The sequence below is a fragment of the Prunus mume genome, linkage group LG5, assembly GCF_029339155.1.
Source record: "Prunus mume cultivar Tortuosa linkage group LG5, ASM2933915v1, whole genome shotgun sequence".
NCBI classification, from domain to species: Eukaryota; Viridiplantae; Streptophyta; class Magnoliopsida; order Rosales; family Rosaceae; genus Prunus; species Prunus mume.
This window is the reverse complement of record NC_142702.1, coordinates 1880257-1900945: the sequence shown is the minus strand read 5'-3', so window position 1 is coordinate 1900945 and position 20689 is coordinate 1880257. Positions and strand designations below refer to the sequence as shown.

The 20689-nt window shown below is 35.8% G+C and overlaps 2 protein-coding genes across 2 annotated transcripts; one reads left to right on the top strand and one right to left on the bottom strand.

The window, feature by feature from the left end:
* The first annotated feature begins 2242 nt into the window (after positions 1–2242).
* Positions 2243–8474, top strand: LOC103330561 (linoleate 13S-lipoxygenase 2-1, chloroplastic-like). The gene is made up of 9 exons (XM_089053015.1): positions 2243–2813; positions 5012–5280; positions 5384–5621; positions 5797–6117; positions 6226–6311; positions 6481–6591; positions 6743–7044; positions 7187–7453; positions 7626–8474. Exons 1-9 carry the CDS (start codon positions 2414–2416, stop codon positions 8383–8385), a joined length of 2754 nt encoding a protein of 917 aa, XP_088909141.1. The 5' UTR covers positions 2243–2413; the 3' UTR covers positions 8386–8474.
* Positions 8475–9396: 922 nt separating this feature from the next.
* LOC103330512 (O-fucosyltransferase family protein) lies at positions 9397–13639 on the bottom strand. The gene is made up of 6 exons (XM_008233103.2): positions 12653–13639; positions 12326–12494; positions 11611–11700; positions 11102–11385; positions 10719–10977; positions 9397–10153 (listed from the first exon to the last, which is right to left on the bottom strand). Exons 1-6 carry the CDS (start codon positions 13339–13341, stop codon positions 9917–9919), a joined length of 1728 nt encoding a protein of 575 aa, XP_008231325.2. The 5' UTR covers positions 13342–13639; the 3' UTR covers positions 9397–9916.
* Between the last annotated feature and the right edge of the window lie 7050 nt (positions 13640–20689).

The window sequence follows — 20689 nt, the reverse complement described above, 5'->3', positions numbered from 1 at the left end:
ACTTAAAATGATTATATGAAAAAACACATGAGAGATGGTTCTCCCAAGAACTGATTTTGGTATATTAAGAATCATTCCCAAACGAGTGTTATATCTTTGGTTATTAATAGGTTGTTAGTTGAATTGGCTTAGATTTTTGGTGTGCTCCAGTAGTCATGGGTTCAATTCCTTATGATACCCTTATGTGTGTGAATTTTCTTTTAATTTTTTTTTTATCACATCCACATTTTGGCACGATAATAATACTGCCAAGCCAAGAAACGGGATATATTCTAATTTCACCATGTTACTAAATGGTGGTGCGTATGTACAACTCATAACCTTATAATTGTCAACTTTCTCCTCGGTTTTTCTCTTCCATATAATATTTGTTTTCCATATCTAAACTTCGGATTTCACTCCAGACTTTTTAATTTATTGGCATTTAAGTAATTAGTACGCTTCAACATTTACAGAGGAAACAAAAAAATTGGATAATGGGGGCATGAGATATTTATTTTTGTGAAAAATGGAAAAGGCGGACGAGCATGGGCACACTCACAGTTTCTATAATAATGTAGCTAGCTGGCTGGCTAGCCAATCTAAATTTAATTGCTCCCAAAAACACACTGATTTTTGGTCCTGTTTATTTTAAAAGATGATGACGGATTCAACAAATACACTACTATAATCAATTGATCTAACTTATATTTATTGAGAAAATGAGATGATAACTTGACAAGAATCTTCCGAAAATGAGATTGAAAGATGTATAACAACAGTATCTTCCCGTCAATTTCAATTTCTATCCAATGTGGCCAATCTTAAGCACTTGGATTACTTAGATGCTCCAGATTTTACAAAATCCGTTTATTTTGAGTGAGACTATTCACAAAAGCCCTTTTCCCTCTTCCTTTGCTAAGAGCACTTCCAGCAGTGGGGTTTGGGGGAGGGCTGGGGGGGTTTGGGGTAAAAACTCGTTTCCAGCAATGGAGGCAGGCCCTAGCGCGATGGTGGGACCCAGCAAAATGGGCTGGCTCGTGCTAACGTCGTTGTGACGCCAGTGCTACAGTGTCCACCAACGATTATGTGCCCTGTGTCGTGTCCTGGGCTCTCCGATCATAATTTTTGCTCCAATCCAACGGCAGCCAATATTTTTGTAATAAAAAATTTATAAAAAATCCTAAACAATTGAAAAAAATACCAAAAAATTACTTTTTCTTTCTTTCTCTTTATACCTTATTTCCATTTTCAACATTTAAGTAAATGTCTTTGTCTTTTTAATTTTATTTATTTTTATATTACTCCATTTACTTAAGTTTACAATGTAAATAAGGAAGTACCCCCCATTTGGATTCAAATAAAAATACTAGAAAATCAAATTCCCACCAAATCAAAATATGAAAAATCGGTTTTAGTGCAAAATACGATTTAGGCTAAAAATGATGGCTCATTAAGTCAATGTATACTTTATATTAAAATCCCATAAAATCAAGTTTTCTTATTTGATGTGTAAGGAATAAAAGCCGCCAGAAATTATCTTGAGAAAATGATTATTCCAAAAATCATTTTTCATACTTAGTCAATATTACCTACGCTAAAAAATTCAGGTCCAGTGTCTATAAATACCAACCAATACTTTTCACTTTTAACACCAAATCCTCATATTTTTTTTTTCTATAAATACCAACCAATACAACTAATAAAATAAAATCTTATCCGAAAATATTATCCGATAAAATAAAATCTTGCCTTTCATTTCTTAGTTTGCTTGCCTTTCATTTCATTGTATTTTTTTGTTTTGTTTTAATAATTAGTGGTCATTCATGTATTTTATTTTATTAGTTGTATTGATTTATCTGAATTTTGAATTTTGAAATTTATATGAAATTTGAAACCAAAAATCTTATCCGATATGAATAGTATTGACACGTAGGAACCCAAAAATTTTATCAGAAAATATTATCCAAATCAAATGTTTAAGTAAACAAAGTTGTGAAAAAACAAAAAAATAAATAGTATTTGCCAAAACTGCTGAAACACACTTTCTTTGGGGGAGCACTATTCACGTTAATAGTAGCTGCTAGAACTCCTCTTGCCATGACAAGGGACTAACTGGTGGAGGTGCTCTAAAGCATTAAGGGATGCCATGTGCATGCGAGAAAAGAATCTTGGAACGGAGGGGACCAATTATTTACGGCCACTAGTAGTTTTCTTTTAACCCATGAATAAGACCAATCGTTTTCTTTTCTATATTTCTCGTGTTAATTTCTTGGATTATTCAAGCTGTACACCTAACTAGATCCAAAAATATGTACCACGTTTTAAACAGATTACTCTCTCTCTCTCTCTCTCTCTCTCTCTCTCTCTCTCTCTAAATCTCTACAAATGCATGGACATTCTAGCAAAAGAAAAGGCAAACTAGCAGAGAAACATGATGAACTCTCAGCTGCAAAAACTCAATCATGCTCCATCCTTCTCTCTCTTACCAAAATCCTCCATTCATACCAATTTTCTGATCAGGCATGGAAGCCCCTCCCTCATCAACATCCTTCCACGCTGTCCTGTCCGTCAAAATGATCATAATAAGAAAAACTCCTCCTCCTGCGTCGTGATCCGTGCTAGTTCTGGTGAGCTCGGATCATCTGCAGCAGTGTCCACATTGACCAAAACTATAACCTTAACAGAGAACAAGGCAGTTAGTGTGAAGGCTGTGGTTACAGTAACAGCAGCAGGGTTCCTCTCCAGCATAGTGACTTCGCCCCTCGATGAAATTACCGATTTGCTCGGCAAAACGCTTCTTTTGGAGCTTGTTAGCGCGGAGCTTGACCCCAGTAAGCACTATTAATTTATTCACTTCATTCACTAAAAAATAACAAATAATAATGATTTTTTTTTAATATTTATTATTATTCATGAAATTTAAACTCAAAATTTTCTCGAACCATCCGAGATATGCCTATTAAAAAACTAGTTTTTTTTCTTTCAAAAAAGAAAATATTAACTATCTGTTTGATAACCATTTCATTTTCACTGTTTTTTAGAACTGAAAACATATTTGCCATTTTCAGTTTTCAAAATCACCCTATTTTTCAAAACAACTTGGAAGTATTTTCAGTTTTCATTTTCATTATTTTTTTCCCTTCTTTTTTCACCAATATACCAAGCAAAAGACTAGTTCTAACTAGTTTTTGTTTATTTTTTTTCATTTCAGAAAAGAAAACATTTAAGTTTTTTCGACCAGTGTAGCCTTAATTAACTACGTAGGCATAGATTTAGATGAGCACAAATTTTATTTTTATTCCATTTTGTATATACAAAATCATTTAGAGTTACATTTTTCTTTGTTTCATTATTCCTTGGGTCTTTGAGTAGCCAAAAGTCAGACAGCCCCTTATTCAAAAATACCATTTTTTTTTAAATTAAAAAGAAAATAAATTTGGTGGAGATTCGCATTTGTGATTCAAATTTTGGTGCACTTCTAAGTGGTTTAGATTTTAGTGTACTTCACAGTGGTTTTAGGTCCCCCGAGCCCCTCTCCCTCCCAACTTTGACAACAACTAAAAGACCTAGTCCAATTACAGCTAGATCTGAAACATAATTGCTTAAGCAAATTAATCAGCTTGCCCAAAGCGTTTTATCAACAGTTGGTAACTTTTTTTGTTAACCACCGACAGTAAAATATGTCTTTTTTGGTTGACTCCCCATTTGCTCTCTCCCACATCCCTCATTTTCTCTTTCTGCAGTAACTTTCTTATGCTAATTTACTTCACTATTGGCTAGGCTACTTGTGTGAACTATTTTTCTTAACCAAAGAGAGTAAGAATCTACTACTCTATTCTTCAATCAAATATGTACCAAGGGGTGGAAATTCGGACAACACCAGTGAATTGATCGAAATCCCCCCAAAATTTATGCGGGTCACCCCGTACGGTAAAAAATTCATGTTAAATTCTGGTCAATTCATCAACCTGTTTATCAATCTGCTCAACTTGATTAATAAACAAGTCGTGTCAATCCTTTTACAATTTGTCACATTGAGGGTTTTTTTTTTTTTTGGATCAAAGAGGGAAATTCATTCAAATATTAGAACAAAGATTACAAACACCAATAACGATTGTCTTAATAGAAAAGAGGCTAGGAAAGCCCTAAGAGTGGCCTCATTAAGGTGTTTAATTTGTTAGTTTATTTTACAAGGTTAAAATATTCTTTTTAACATTAAATTTGTTTTTAGGTATATTACGTACTTCAATAATATCATAAGTTTTTTTTTTTTTTTTTTTTTTTTTTTATTTTTACACGAAAAATATTGAGGGAGGGGATAATCTAACCCAGGACCTAGGATGTAATGATAAATACTCTTAAACACTTGAGTTACAAGTCCCTTACATATTATCATAAGTTTTTTAGTATATACGAGTAACATTATTGATAAGATTAATATTTAATATATTGAATGAGTTAAAATATTTTTTTTAGTACATGAGTTTTTTTGGTCAACTTTTCGTACATGAGTTTAAATATTTTAAATAGGTTAAGCGGATTAAACGGGTTAGTAGGATGATTTAAATAACAATTTAAGCGGGTAACATGAGTTGTATTTGAGTTGGAAATTTATGCATCGAAATAACTCAAAGCAGACATGACACTGTGACACAACATGTTGGATTAATTTTAGGGAGTTTCACTAAAACACCCAAAATGAGGGTTTAAATTATAAAAAAACTCAAGCACTATTTAAACATATAAACACACCCAAAACTCATCATTACACACACTCAAAATTCATTTATAAACACACCCAAAAAGTTGACTTTGGGGTTTATTTTGGGTGTGTTTTTATGTTTAAATAGTGCTTGGGTTTTTCTATAAATACATGTCTAGGATTGGGTTTATTTATAAATTTGTATTAATTTTATATCAAAATAAAGTAACGCTGGAAGAATTTGATGTTCATGATCAACCAATAAAGAATTTTGGAAATACTGATTAATTTACTGATTATAAATTTGTAAAATGGATTATCTTGTAGAGACGGGGTTGGAGAAGGACAGGATCAAGGGGTATGCGCACAAAGCCAGCCACAAAGATGATGAGGTGATATATGAGAGTAATTTCACAATCCCAGCAGGTTTTGGAGCGGTTGGAGCAATTGAGGTGGAGAATGAGCACCATAAGGAGATCTTCATCAAGACCATCGACCTCCAGGGCTTCCCAAATGGCTCTGTTAATGTTCCATGCAATTCTTGCGTTCATGCCAAGTTCGACAATCCACAGAAGAGAATCTTTTTCACTAACAAGGTTTACATCCATAAACTTTTTCTTTAATTTCTAGTAGTTACAGCTTCTTACTTATACTTCAACCTTATGTGTGTTCATTTATTTTATATGAACAATGGAGCAGTCTTACATACCATCAGAGACACCGAGTGGGTTGAAGAGGCTAAGAGAATTAGAGCTGGAAAATTTGCGAGGAAATGGAGAGGGTGAAAGAAAAACATCCGATAGGATTTACGATTATGACACATACAATGATCTTGGAGATCCTGATAGCAAAGATGAACTGGCCAGGCCTGTCCTTGGCAGCAAAGAACATCCATATCCCAGGCGCTGCAGAACAGGACGGCCACGCACCAAAAAAGGTAACCAAATTCCCCAAATAACTATGTGCTTAATGTTTTTGAAAATGGAATATATCTACTTTAACTATATGAACCATTTGTTTATTTGGTATGTTGCTTAGGCATGTGTAGTTGTATGGTTGAGAAACTATTAGAGCTATGCGATTAACTGTATCATATTATTATGTCAATGCAGACCCCTTATCAGAAAAAAGAAGCAGCAGTGTGTATGTACCAAGAGATGAAGCATTTGCAGAGGTCAAACAAATCACATTTTCAGCAAAGACCCTGAAATCTGTACTGCACGCGTTGCTCCCTTCGCTTGAGACAGCACTTCTTAATCCAGAATTAGGATTTCCATACTTCACAGCCATTGATTCACTGTTCAATGAAGGAGTCACATTGCCTAAGCCAAAAACTAGTGGGTTTTTTCAGACAATCATCCCAAGGCTAGTAAAGACCATTACTGCTGGGGGAGACGATCTTTTGCTCTTCGAGACCCCCGAAATAATTAACCGTATGCCTTCCTCTCTCTCTCTCTCTCTGTATGTCTGTGTCCTCTTTTAAGTAAGAGAAAATACCACATTGTCTTTGTCCTTTTGATTAAGCTAATCGTCTTTTGCAGGTGATAAGTTTGCTTGGTTTAGAGATGAAGAATTTTCTCGGCAAACTCTAGCTGGTCTTAATCCATACAGTATAGAACTTGTCACGGTATGCTTTCTTATACATACAAGTACAACTCTTTCTCTTCAGTAAGAAAATCAAACTTCTACGTTCCCTTCCTCCCGTCCATCTTCCTTGTTGGTCAAGTAATTACGGTGTTTAATAGCATATCTTGTTCTCTCTTGTGGTGCTAAATTCTGTATTTTTATACCTGCAGGAGTGGCCATTGAAGAGTAAACTTGACCCTGAGATTTACGGCCCACCTGAATCATTGATTACAACAGAACTGGTGGAGAAAGAGATCAAAGGTTGTATGACTGTCGATGAGGTAACACGAAATAGACACCAACTCTCCCATATTTTTCTTATTGTACACCTTTAAACTGGACGAAAATTTTCCCCCATTGATGCATATAACTTGAAATCGTGTAAACTGTGTGTGTCCTTGTGCACGCCAATTGCTTGAACTTGAAATGCAGGCTTTAAAAAGAAAGAAGATGTTTATTTTGGATTACCATGATCTTTACATGCCTTATGTGAACAAAGTAAGAGAGATTGAAGGAACCACACTGTATGGTTCTCGGACACTACTCTTCCTCACCGAGGATGGGACGCTGAGGCCTGTTGCCATTGAACTCACTCGACCACCGGTTGGTGACAAGCCACAATGGAAGCAAGTGTTCACCCCAACCTGGGATGCCACCGGTTGCTGGCTGTGGAGGCTCGCTAAAGCCCATGTTTGTGCTCATGATGCTGGCTATCATCAGCTTGTCATCCACTGGTAAGCATATCTGTGCCCAAGTGATGCTTCTAGCTCATGCCTTCAATTCAAGCAAGAATCTACTCTAATGGGGATTTGAAAAGTAGCAAGTATGTCAGTGTTGCATGGTTGGTAACATGTTTGCACTGTTATATTTTCACAGGCTGAGGACTCATTGTGCTACAGAGCCATACATAATTGCAGCTAATCGACAATTAAGTGCAATGCATCCTATCTATAGACTTCTGCATCCTCATTTTCGGTATACAATGGAAATCAATGCTCTTGCTAGAGAAAGCCTCATCAATGCAGGTGGAATCATCGAGGGCTGCTTCTCACCTGAAAAGTACTCCATTGAGCTCAGTTCTGCTGCTTATGACCAGCTCTGGCGCTTTGACATGGAAGCTTTGCCAGCTGATCTCATCAGAAGGTATTTCACATGATACGACTAATATAAGATTGATCCAAACCATGTGTTGTTCCAGGCAACTTTTTTATAACGAAGAATTTGCAATCTAGTTGCTACCAATCTTAAAAGACAAAAATTTCATTTGAAACGCCATGGAAGTTCATCGGCTAATTACTGTTTGCTTTAATTTCAGGGGAATGGCAGTTGAGGATCCTACAGCTGAGCATGGCTTGAAGCTAACAATTGAAGACTACCCATTTGCAAATGATGGTCTCATTCTTTGGGATGCCATTAAGGAGTGGGTGGGTGACTATGTAAACCACTACTATCCAGACCCAACTCTTGTTGAGTCTGATACGGAGCTTCAAGGTTGGTGGACAGAAGTTAGGACAAAAGGCCATGCAGACAAGAAAGATGAGCCATGGTGGCCTGTTTTGAAAACCCCAGAAAATCTAATTCACATTTTGACAACCATTATTTGGGTAACAGCTGGGCATCATGCAGCTGTGAACTTTGGACAGTACATGTATGCTGGATACTTCCCAAACAGGCCTACAATCGCTCGTACCAATATGCCAACTGAAGATCCGTCTGAGGAGTTTTTCAAGAACTTTTTGAAGAAACCCGAAATGGCACTGCTGATGTGCTTCCCCTCCCAGATTCAAGCAACAAAAGTGATGGCTGTCTTGGATGTGTTATCTAATCATTCACCTGATGAGGAGTATCTTGGTGAGAAACTGGAATCATCCTGGGCTGAAAATCCTGTGATAAATGCTGCATTTGAGCGGTTCAATGGAAATTTGAAGAGGCTGGAAGGAATTATTGATGAGAGGAATACCAACTTGAAACTGAAAAACAGAGTTGGAGCAGGTGTTGTTCCATATGAGCTTTTGAAGCCATTCTCAACACCTGGGGTCACCGGAATGGGAGTTCCTAACAGCATCTCCATCTAAATTTGATGATGATGCTCTAAAAACTGTACGAGTAATTGGCTCTTAATAAATGAATGAATAACATGGGCTGCCTAAAAGTTCTGTTCAAACCTATTTTCGTTCCATCCCACTCTTGTTCCACTCAACTTGAAGCCATCAGATAATTTGTTGAGTGGAAGAAGTAAAATGTTAATGGGACTAGAGACCAGATGAAAGTGAATAAAATAAAATTGGAAATTGCATTTAGTAAGATAAACAAGGATAGATAATTATAATACAAAGAAGAACTGGACCTTCGGAGCAATTAATCAAATAAAGTCTCTGTATGGAAAAGAGATTTGAAAATGCAAAAGTAAATAGATACTGAGTTACATGATTCAGCCTGTGGAAATCCAATAGAAATAACGAGTTACATGATTCAGTGGAGAAATGTATAAATTTCTATATGTAGCATTGGATTTCAAATATCTGCCTTCTCACACTCCAATACCTTTGCCCCGAGTACACCCATGACCCTCCTATCTAGAACACTTTGACAACTATTTGATAGTCAGCCTATAAGTTGGTTCGATTCAGTTTAGTTCTCATGTACAGTTGATACTATCGTTAATAGTAAGCGTGGATCTGAGACGTTACGTGCATTCATAATGTGTCTATCGCAATTTATATGATTGTCTCAAATAAATATTTCTGCTTACCTTGAACTCTCACCAAGCTCTAGGGATGGAACTTCTCTGACTGCCTCCTCCAGAACTCCCCTGAAGTGATAATAAAGTGTGAATACATTTGGAATTCATGTAAGGGGATCCCTCCGATAGCAGCTTACATGTGAGAAAGAGAACTGTTAAAGGTCTACATGTGACAGTTTAATTCCCAAATCAGGTCAAAATCAGGAAAGTGGGTTATGAAAAATTGCTTCTTTGATTTATCAATTAAGGTAAATAAATATAGTGAATTTTGCATCAATGTACAGAGAGCATTACAAGAAAATTGAACCTGCTGCAATTGCTGCATGAAGAACCAGAACATGTGTTTAACTCCAACATGATGGGAGCTTGCAAAAAATATATATGTATTATTACTGGAAATATGCTTATTTACATGCTTGTTCTATAAATTATAATACACCGATGTAGCACAATAAATGAACGAAACCAAAATGGGGAAAATCTATCCTAAAAGAATATTTCCTATAAAGAATTAAAGAATTAGGGGACCTTCTTCGCTTTCTGCCAGCTGCTTATGAAAGTCCCAAAGCAAATCCAGGGGACAGGGAAGCTTCACAGAGTTTTTCTTTCCACAGAACCATATACTATATCGACTTATAAGAATCCATTTGTCTTCCTCACTTGAATGTTCCCACAAAGGAAGGAGTGTGAAAGAAAAAATGTGAGCAAACTCAGAAATTGAGTGTGATGCTGTTGCTCTTAAAAACTGGCCATCCAAAGAACCATCATTGCCCTGCAGAAGAAACCCTTTCAGCGGGCTCAAATTCAAGGGATTTTCTGAGAAGTTTCAATTTGTCAATGAAGCAGGCCATTGCAGAGCTAACTCAAAGATACGAATGAGTACGAGAATCATTGCACATACACTCGGGAACAGGATACTTTGTGACATCTTTTCCAGCTCTGCTAGTCCTGAGGTCTGGCTGCCCTAATGAATCTTTGTGCAATTCCTTTATGATCCTATTGAACTCTGCTTCCGGGAGAGAAGAGTTCAGAAAATATGGAAGCATATGCCTTTTGTCTGGAGTTATATACTTTTTGTGGCCAGCATAGGCACGGTGGCCCTGAAAGAAAATACAAATCTTGGTGTAAGAGAAGTCCCCAGCAAATTAGGTAACCATCATGTGTAAAGAACTACTCATATGACATTTTCATATTATTTGTCTTCCCAGCATATTTCCTTAACACAATTTTCTTTGTTCTATTAGCTGTATACATCCTATATTTGTAAGTTCTTCCAAATGGAAAAGATAGAAGTGACAATAATAGTAATTCATGACAAGGCCCAAATGGCACATCTCTTTTTTCTTATTCCAGGCTGATTTACCTCTCAAGAATTTTACGCATGCACAAAAACGTTTTTCATAGTATCTGTATTATATGTTTCTCAAATATTTCCTAGAAAATACAAAGGTACTCAGTCTAAATGTGTACGTTTGCCCCCTTCAACTCATGATATCATTTAACAATGTCAGATCAGTTCCGCAAGTATCCTTAAGTATTTCATTCTTTTTCACTTTCTTTCAACTTGATTTACTTTGGTCATATTGTCGTGCTTTCTTGTACTTGTGAAGTATTTCATCTAGCATATATTACCTATTTGTTAAGACCGAAACAAATAAACTATACCTGGATAGCATGGCCCATATTTCCCCCATGAGACGGCATGAAGACATCACTATTCTCGGAAACTATATAATCAATGGCCGCCATGACAGAAGCTCTATTTGAAAAAGGTTCTAGTTCACCAGGCAAAGCAAGATCTTCCTTATTGTAAAAATGGGGAAATTCTCCTGTTAATGGCAGCAAGGCTTCTTTTCCACCAAATGGATGCCCTCCAGCCCAATATATTCTTGCATTTTTTGGAGCTCCTAGAGCTTTAAGCAACCTAAAACACAAAATTTTGCCTGTTATAAAACTCTCTGATACATAGAACAAATAGGATAATAGATATCAAATTGGTTTATGTTCAAATGCCTTAAAGTAAATACATATTTGGCTAACATTCTTACCTGGTCACCTCCAAGGCATTCAAGGGGCAGAGACCTGCAAGTTTTCTTTCATGGTACGTCATGTTTGATCTTCCAGTTAGGAGCTCTGGCCGCTGTATCCTCTCATTGTTTACTATCTCATCATATTCAGGGCTCAAACCAGGAAGGCAACCAGTCCTCACCCATACATCCTTCTCCATTCTGAGATGAAGGGCAAGGTAAGGTCCCTTACTGCTCATCCTCTCTGCAAGCTTGTTACCAATTCCCAAAATTGGAGGAGCAAACCTCAATGCATGAAAGGCAACCTGATGTCAAACAAAGAAGAGATTAGAGTCAGCTGTCTCTAGAACTAGAACCTCCTTTCATTTCTGTAATCAAAGTCACAGATTTATTCATGACTGATACAAATCTAAAGGCTGTCAATACAGTAGAAACGTAGTCAATTATTTTCCATCATACCAGGTAAAACAAAAAGAAACAAAGTCAGTTTGCATATACAAAGGAAATTAAAGACGTATTTCGCACATTACCTTGCATCGAAGTTTTTGAAGATCAGATGGAAGATCCTTAGAGAGTCTTGAATCCAAGCCTCTTAGAAGCAAAACCCCTTCTCTTTTAATCTGCAAAGATAAATAGGAATTAGCATAATTTGTAGTGCTGATTTGCATTCCACAGGAGATTTGTTCTAACCACACACAACACGACAGATAATCATTAATAAAAAATCATGTTACTGAAATCAACAAACTCAAAATTATTATAATTTTTAGCATAAGATCAGAAAACCTTGCACTCGTCATTAGTTTTATTTAGTTAAAATGATAGGCAGCACATGAGATTTATCTATCCAGAACACCCATATTCAACTACTTCAATTAGATAATAAGTACAACATTTTAGGCATTGGATTGGACTGGACGGCTCTTCAATTGTGTGATCACAGCATGGTTAGAGTATAGTAGGAACAATAGGAAAAACTAAAAGATGAGAACAGCAGGTCGAAAGCTGACACTTGTATAGGAACGCACGAGCAAAAACAAACAACCAAACAAAACCAAATCGATTGTGTCACAAGGCTCACAAACAAGTTTAAGCTCCATACATAACAAACTAACAGCTGCCAAAGCATCTTTTCTCTCTTTCATATTTCCTTTATTCAAATGTTTTGAAAAACAACATAAATCTTTTGAAAAACAACACGGTTGCTTAATTGAAAGCAAGCACAAAGACAGCAATGATTCTTACCCGCTTGAGATAACGTGACCGAATCCAATTAGGTGAGGCATGAAGGGGAGTCCGTTTCTCCTCCACCGGCCTTGTCATTATATGTGTCGATGGCAGTGAAGAAACTATACGAACATCATTGGCAAGAACTTTCTTGAAGTGCTCCAAATCAAAGATATCAGAAAATTCACTGCACCCATAAAATAAGACACAGAAATAAACTCTGAGTCTCCTAAACAGTATAGCACAACAGAAATCAACCATAAACCAACAACAACAACAAAGCACAAACTCATTAAATGAAGATATCCTTTCAGTTAGGAAAATGTGAGTTGTAGCATTCTTTACCTTTCATCTCCCCAAATAACATTAACTTGCAAAATGGGAACAACCAAAGCAGCCCCAAGAATCCTAGCAATAACCACAGCATCAACAATCTGATTCCTTTGCTGGTTCATCCCACCAGAAACAACAACAATCAGATATTTTGTCTTATCCTTCACAATACCTACACTAGCTTTCTGATACTCATTGCTCAAGGCCAAGCACGGCCGATACCCCAAACCATCCGGTTGCTTCCAAAACTCACTTTGCTCAGCTTCTTCAACACCCACCTCTGATTTCAAATTCCCATTTGAAATCAACGGCTGTGAATGGCTCACACTGTTGAAAACCTCAACTTGGTGACTGTTTTCACCATTTGAAGCAATAGCCATATGTGATTTTAAATACCCATTAGAGACCAAGTTCTGTACCTGACTTGTGGTACATGGGTATGGAGAATATGGGATCAAAGGGTCAAGGTTGAATCCCAACTTCAGCATACCAAGAAAGCCAAAGAGAAACAGAAATAAAACCCAGAACTTTGGGCTCCTGTAGTTGGTGAACCAGCTCAAGTACCTGGTTTTACTCCTTGAAGATTTCTTAGGTGAAAGAAGGAGCGATTGCAAAGAAGATGAAGACAAAGAATTGATTATCTGAGAAGGGACTGAAATGTAAGAAAGCTTATTAGTGTTGTTGTTCTTTGACTTGGCCATTGATAGGGTAGGCTGAGAGCCAGAGAAGCTCTGTTTCTTCTTCTTCAAAAGAAAGAAGGACAAAAAAAAGTTGATCTTGTTTGCGTGTTTTCTGTATTTATGAGCTTCCTTTACTCTCGCTCATTGACCATTCAGAGGGAGAGAGAGAGAGAGAGGGAGAGAGAGATAATGGTCTGAAACAGACGGCGGGAACACGGAAGTCTGAACGCGTTTACGTTTATTTATGAAAAGAAGAGGAAAGCTGTGTCTGTGCGTCTGTGTTGAGTTGAGTTGAGCGTGTATTGGGACAATTTTATGAGCTTAAACTAAGAAGCTTCCGGTTTATTTATAGTCATGTCTTAGTGGGATGTGAAGTAATAAATAATAATATTCTGTCCCTAACTTTGGGTTTCTTTCTTTTTCTTTATAATTTTTTTCTTGGAGGAATCTGATAAACCATCACTATTTTAGATCAAAATACCAACCAATGATCATAAACAATGTCATCTCTCTGTATTATGGTGCTTTACATGGCAATTCCAATACATGCCAGCTACCCACTTTCATATTAATCTTTTTTTTTTAATAATTAAATTACTAATATCATGTAATGTAATGGTTTTCACATCAATTATTATCTTCTATAGGCATGCCAATTATTATTATTTTTTTCTAAGCATATCAATTTTTATTTATTTATTTAATAGGCTTTTCAAGCCAGTTATGCTTTGCATAATTTTACATTATAATTAAGATATCAACTATGACATAATGCGTGCAATTAATATCTTGTATAAAAGAGAGATAAAAGATAATACAAAGAATATCAACATTTGATATAGTGATGGTTGTTTCTATTTGATTGGAGTTGTTTTAAGTTCGATTTAAATACACGAGAGATTAATATCTATTGTGGTAAGTTTGATTTCTAGTTGTTTGTGGTAAGTTTGATTTTATTTGATATTAAATTTCCCAAGAGGGGAATGGTAGCTATATTTCTCGTATGATTCTCATCCCAGTAAAGTGGTTTGATGATCGAAACCGCTTATCTTCAAAGCTTCCTTTTAAGAATTTGAAAAGGATTAATAGTGGTTAAATTCCTCAAAAAAGGAATGCTAGCAATATTTCTCATATGATTCTCATCCCAGAAAAGTAGTTTGATGATCGAAACCGCTTATCTTCAAAGCATTCCTTTTTAAGATCATATCCGGAAAAGAAAAAGCAAAATCAACCATAAATTTTTGTGGTATGAATAATTTATCTTTGGCTGAATTTAAGCAGTGCAATAATTTGAAACTTGGTAGAATTATTCTTATTATTATTACATGTACATTGGTGGGTAGTTGGGTCAATAAAAGAAAATTTGAAAATTTGAAAAGGATAGAATAGAATAGAATAGAATTATTAGGGGAGGGAGGTGGACAAGGTCTTACGACTTACATCTCGAGCAGAATGCGTGTCTTGTTGTAGTGGAGCCAGCTGTCACAATAACACAAACAAAGGCCGCCATGTGACTCTTTCCCTCTCCCAAACCAACAGCCTGGGTTGGATTCTGTCCCTCCCTCCTAAAACTAGACCAATAGGGATCGAGAGACCTACACATTCTTCTACACAAACCCACCCAACTCCCAAAAAGTAAGGGCAAAAAACATTTTTCCTCAATAATCTCAAAATGCCAGCTGGGAAAAACAGTACTTTTCCATGCTGGCATCACCTTCCACGTGTCGGACAGTGACTCCTCAATTCCCTGCCACATTAGCTTCTATTTTTTTTTTGAGCTATGGTGGGGCCCATGAAATTGCTGAGTCCCAGGTAGATAGATGCCATCGTAGTTGGATTTGGGACCAAGCAATGGATAATGGTGTTAATTAATTCCTCTGTTTTGTAAATGGGTTCTTTCTTCAGTGCATGTTCATAAAAAAACAAAATGAAAAATTACTTTTGTAACAATAAATAAATACAAGAACTATTATTACTTTGCACTTACGCCAAAATGCCCAAAAACAATGTGGGTTGTGGGGACTAGGGAATAGCAAATGAGACAATGAAATAAAACACAATGAAATGATGCATAAAGATTACAGAAACAGAGACAAAACTACTGTAAAACCCCAAGCTAAGATCCATTGAGTGTGGAAGTGGAACGTCCAAATAAAATATAAATATCTTTCATGTCTAGCTACTGTTGCACATTCGAAAGACTATTTTATGTCAGTAAAACTAAATAAACTGGTAAGTAACTAAAATCCTAATTAAACAAGGAGTCGTCAACGGTGTCCATCTTATGCTTCTTACCTTGTAGTGATTACATGCATTTCGCAAGCCATAATTGTATGTATGTATAATCTTAACCACTACTCAAAGACATACTCATTCATCATAATTGGGTGAATGAAGATGGTAAAATGAGTGGGATTCTGAAAGGGACATGCCCATGGAAGAAGATGAAGATGAAGATCTTACATATGGTTCAAGACCCAATAATTTTTATGAAGAAAGTGAAGATGATTCAAACGTACAATGATGTTTTCTTGTTGGTAAAGTGATCAACTTTGCTCTTATTTATTATTGAATAAGGAACAACAATTATTATTGGGTGATTGCTGATTTAATCAACCAAAGTGGAAAAGTACCAAACTGAAGCCTGAAGCCATGACATGGACACCACTGCATAATTTGGATGATTGGAAGTTGTGTCACAAACAAAATTGCAGAAAGAAAAATAAACCCCACAAGCCTCCTTTACAGGCTCCAGCTGTGCCTTTTGTCTCTGTTTGGCCAATGGCTTTTTATGGGATGTCTTTTTCTCATACCCTATATTTCAAGCTCTCTCCCTTTCAAGGTTTCAATGATGGCTGATGTCCATCTCACTCCAGAAACCTACTATTCTCCTCCATACTTCAACTTACATCATCAAGTCTACTTAATATATATATTCTATTTCTGTAATTAACTAAAAGCAATATGGCATTGCACGAGCCACAAATCTTTGCGTGTAAGAAAGACTATCTTTTTTGTCAATTGTCGAACAGTTTGGTTTCGATACAGAAAGAATTTTTAATTAAAGACTACGTGACATGGTGGCCTCACACTTATATAATTTCGTTGAAGTTGATATGTGTGAGGTGAGACGGTTAATTCGAAAGCATTAATATGTATTCGATAACGATTTGCGTAATTAAATGCTTGAAAAAGAAAGTCTTCGGTTTAGTGTGAGTTGCCTCTAATAACAATATTAGTTACTTCATATTCAGTTAAACTGTCACGTGTATACTCCACTTAATTTGTGAAATGTCTCAAATTCGATTTATGTGAATACAAAGACCATAGAGTTGAATACCTAAGTACATATGATTAACTCCATTTCATGACTATAGATATATACATACATATATATACTTGAAATGATACATGACCGGCTATAGCTAGCTGCTATACAATAATTTGGCAGCCGTCCACACTGGCGGTCATGTAGTTGAGTCAAATATTCTTTAGTCATGCACGTCAAGCCAACCACAATTTTATTTTGCAGGCTGCAGGGTAAAGAGGAATCCAAAGACTATTTATTTATTTGTTAATTTCCTCAACAACAAAAAATTCATTTTAGACCAAAAACAACATTAGAATTTCGAGGGAATGTGATGTAACACGATAAATAATACATTATTTTTTATGTAGTTTTATATGTATGTATATACATACGCATGATTTAAACAATTAATTATGTAATCCTAATAATATGTAATAAAAAAATGTAGAGCCATAGCAAATTTAATTCTATTATTAACACACATTGAATGATTAATAGGCTTTTGGATGGAAACTTATATAATAACAATATATAGGTGAGATTTGCAGCTCAACAACGTGTACTAAAATATTTAGGGTTTAGGGTGAGACACATAGGAACTAGTTTGGGAAAAAGAGAAGGTGTCCTAGTGATAATAGGGTTTGTCTAGGCATCACGGCTTGCGTGTTGTTGTCTGTATTCTAATATAAAGGGGAGAACTTTTATTTGTTAATGTTCTTTCTTGCGGAATATTTTCCCTTTTATTAAAAAAAATATTATCCTTAATTTAACCACTTATTATCAACATCGATATTGTCTTTAACTTACCTACTTATAAAGACCAGTAACTGTAAAGTTTTATCACAAAAAAATCTCTGCAATATTAATAATAAAATCACTCATTATATATCATATTTATTTTGTTAAATTTCTGACGTGAGCGAGTATACATCAAGCTATACATTACTCTTTAATAATTCATGGTCTTGGTTGGTAAAACACGACCATCCATAGTTATGACCCACTTACAATTTTCATTAAATTTTTGGGTCAACATTTTGGCACATTCTCTAGCTCACATGCCAGTTTGCCATATGATCTCCTCATCATTTTGCACACTAAAAAATGATATTAAAAAAATAATATTGTAGATAGATTACGTCAGAGTCAGAGTCATTTTATTTAATTGGCGTTATCTCAATGTCTTGATATATCTCTCAGAAATTTTTAGTCAGAAGTACATGAAAACGTATGGTTCATTATAAACAACTCAAAATGCAAGGCGGTGATGAAAACATGCATTTAAAAAAAGTGTATGTGGTAGTTTAAATGTAAGGATCATGGCATTATTTGACCTATTATATATGAGATGTGCAAGCATTTGTTAGTATATATGCTGCAGGTTACTTGAACCCAAAATTATTTCTCAAGTTGTAATTGTCATTGCTTAACGACTCTAATTATACTTTTTATAAACAATTATTGGGTGGTTATAACCAATAAATCTGCACTACCAACAGAAGTTTACCTAAATTATGTCATTTCTAAAGTGGGAGTAGGTGCTAGCTCGCTGTCTCTGCCAATTTTGTTATTTCTTGCTTCTTTGCCAAAAAGAAATGAGGGAAGTAATAATGGGTTGGTGATCTAACGATAGCTTTAGAACCAGAAAATCTGGAATTCACCAGAAATTTGAGAGAAATCTCATGATTTATTGATAATTGTACTTGGAATAACAACCCTCTAATCTCTTAGTTAAAGTTCGTTTAAATACTACCTCAAACCCTAGTACTACTAGGAATACTAATTGGAATCAAAATTCCAAAATTATTCTTAATACTCATTAAAAATGCTGATTTAACCTAACAAACAACGTTATTCGCCCTGCAACAGTTAGATTTTGATGTTACGCTAATCAAACTGCTCCTTGATCATCTCGACCATATATATATATATGTTCTACATCAGAAAATTTATGGACGCAAGAGTGATATACAGATTTGTTAAATTAATTATCTGCTTCAATTTGGAGTACCAAGATGGAACTAGCTAATTGAGATCAATGGATTGAATACTCACATTCTAATAATTTTCGCTCTTTGTGAATTTGATATTGATCAAATACGTACTTTTTGTCTCATTCAACAACAATCACCCTAGCTAAGTCGTCATTATTGTTAGGACTCGCCAAATTAATTATTCGCATAAGAATATAACAAACAAATATAGAGATTATGTTAATCCAATGGGGTTGTTGAGTGGTTAAGATCATATGAATAAGAAGTTCAACAACCATTTAAATCAAAGGAAAGTAACCGTGGAGAAGATGCACGATTTTTATCTGGAGCTCTTCACAATTTCATTTCTTAGAGTAGTTAAGGAGGTCAGGTTGGATCGTGGAGCTGCTCCACCTGACGTACCATGCCATTGACAAAAAGCGAAAAACCCATACATACCCATTGTGGCCATGACTTCAACTTTTCATATGTTTTCCTCTTGAGAGATATATGATAGTTCCTTTCTTGGAAGTTGGAAATGAAGTATCACATGAATATTGACTTTGAATGGCAGCTGCAGTTTGAGCACCCTAGATTCCTAGGGTACCCCCTTCCCCCACCAGGGCTACTGGGGACCATGTCTTTCAGCCACATATATTGCCCAAACTTAAACCATTTGAAGAACTTGACAGGTGATGAGGCCAAGCTCATCGTACCCAGTAAACTGTGCAGTAGGTTTTACTTTAGAAAACCTTCCAATCTAGTATTTTTACGTCCCGTCCCGATGTGAGACGATTGTATTTTATCTACGATTTCTAACACTCAAATGTAGAACGAACTCCAACTCACCAAAAGATATTTTTTTGAATCTTAGCGCTATAGTAGTATTTTTTGTTCCAATATTGAAAGAGTCCTCCTAAGTTTGAACTCCTTTTTCCCAAAAAATAAAAATAAAAAATCATAACCTGTTTATTTTAATTTTTAAGACAATTTCGACTTCGTTATAAAACATTATGTTTCCTTCTTTTCGGCAATTTTTTTTAAAGAAAAAAAAGGGAAAACAGAGTAGAGACATGGCTCGTGTAGGATAAGGGAAAAAAACATGCAGTGGGTCAATGGTTTGGCACTTTTTCCATACAAATAACACAGCTTGTGAACTGACCATGTTATCCAACCTAATGTTTAGCTATTTATCCAATATTACACTTTTTTTGAAGGGTGCATTTGGCAAAAGCAAAGGGGTGCCACTGCCAGAGAATTAAATGGCCCATATGAAAATAATAATTGATTGGAAGTGTATGAAGAATGATTTGACGATGAGGATAAGATAGAGAGTGCTAACATGGATGCAAACATAGAGATTTCTTTGAATTGAGCAGGGGAAGCAACACAAAGGATAATCTACCCATGTTTCTCACATGTGGGCGTTGTCCCCTCCCCATGTGTATTTATTTCATGTCCTCTTGTAGTGCCTATAATTTCTCTACCCATTTTGTTTGCCTCTTGGACACTTTTTCCTTTACACCATAAATCTGTCCCTCCATGTCGTAGCAACTTTCAATTATTTCGTGTACTACTTGTGGTTCTAACTTCTTAACCCATACCACCACCACCACCACCAAAAAGGTGACGGGTGGCATTGATCTCTTAAAACAAATAAACGTAATTGTAGCACATAAAAATATAGGGGATGGGTAAGGCCCTATCCTTCTTGCTTTGGTGCATCATAATTTTGAAGTTTTGTGAAGATGCTCATAAATAGAACGCGGGACAGCTACCATGCCATTCGCAGTTGAAGTGTAATAATTTACAGTGGCCCAGTATCGAGTTTGATATTAGTAATGGGCCTCATATCACATGAGAATGGTTTTAAATAGGTAGAGGCCCAACTGGTTTCTTGTTCCAGTAAGGAGAGAGAGGAGAATGAGAAAATCTAGTCATTGTGTTGTTTTCATGAAGTTATAAGAGGCCTAGTCATCATGGATTAGCACCTTGTACATGAGTAATTATATGATTTATCGTCATATTATTTGCTGAGGAAGTTTGTTTTCGTTGCAGATCAATACCGGAAACTTCTGTCCACGAG

Bases quoted from the DNA above. Each gene is read 5' to 3' on its own strand.
- LOC103330561 (XM_089053015.1), top strand. From the start codon at position 2,414: ATGATGAACTCTCAGCTGCAAAAACTCAATCATGCTCCATCCTTCTCT. The intron at 5,281-5,383 runs GTTTACATCCAT...ACAATGGAGCAG, and splicing joins GAATCTTTTTCACTAACAAG to TCTTACATACCATCAGAGAC. The intron at 7,045-7,186 runs GTAAGCATATCT...ATATTTTCACAG, and splicing joins CATCAGCTTGTCATCCACTG to GCTGAGGACTCATTGTGCTA.
- LOC103330512 (XM_008233103.2), bottom strand. From the start codon at position 13,341: ATGGCCAAGTCAAAGAACAACAACACTAATAAGCTTTCTTACATTTCA. The intron at 12,495-12,652 runs GTAAAGAATGCT...TTATGGGTGCAG, and splicing joins GTTATTTGGGGAGATGAAAG to TGAATTTTCTGATATCTTTG. The intron at 10,154-10,718 runs GTATAGTTTATT...ATTTTCTTTCAG, and splicing joins ATATGGGCCATGCTATCCAG to GGCCACCGTGCCTATGCTGG.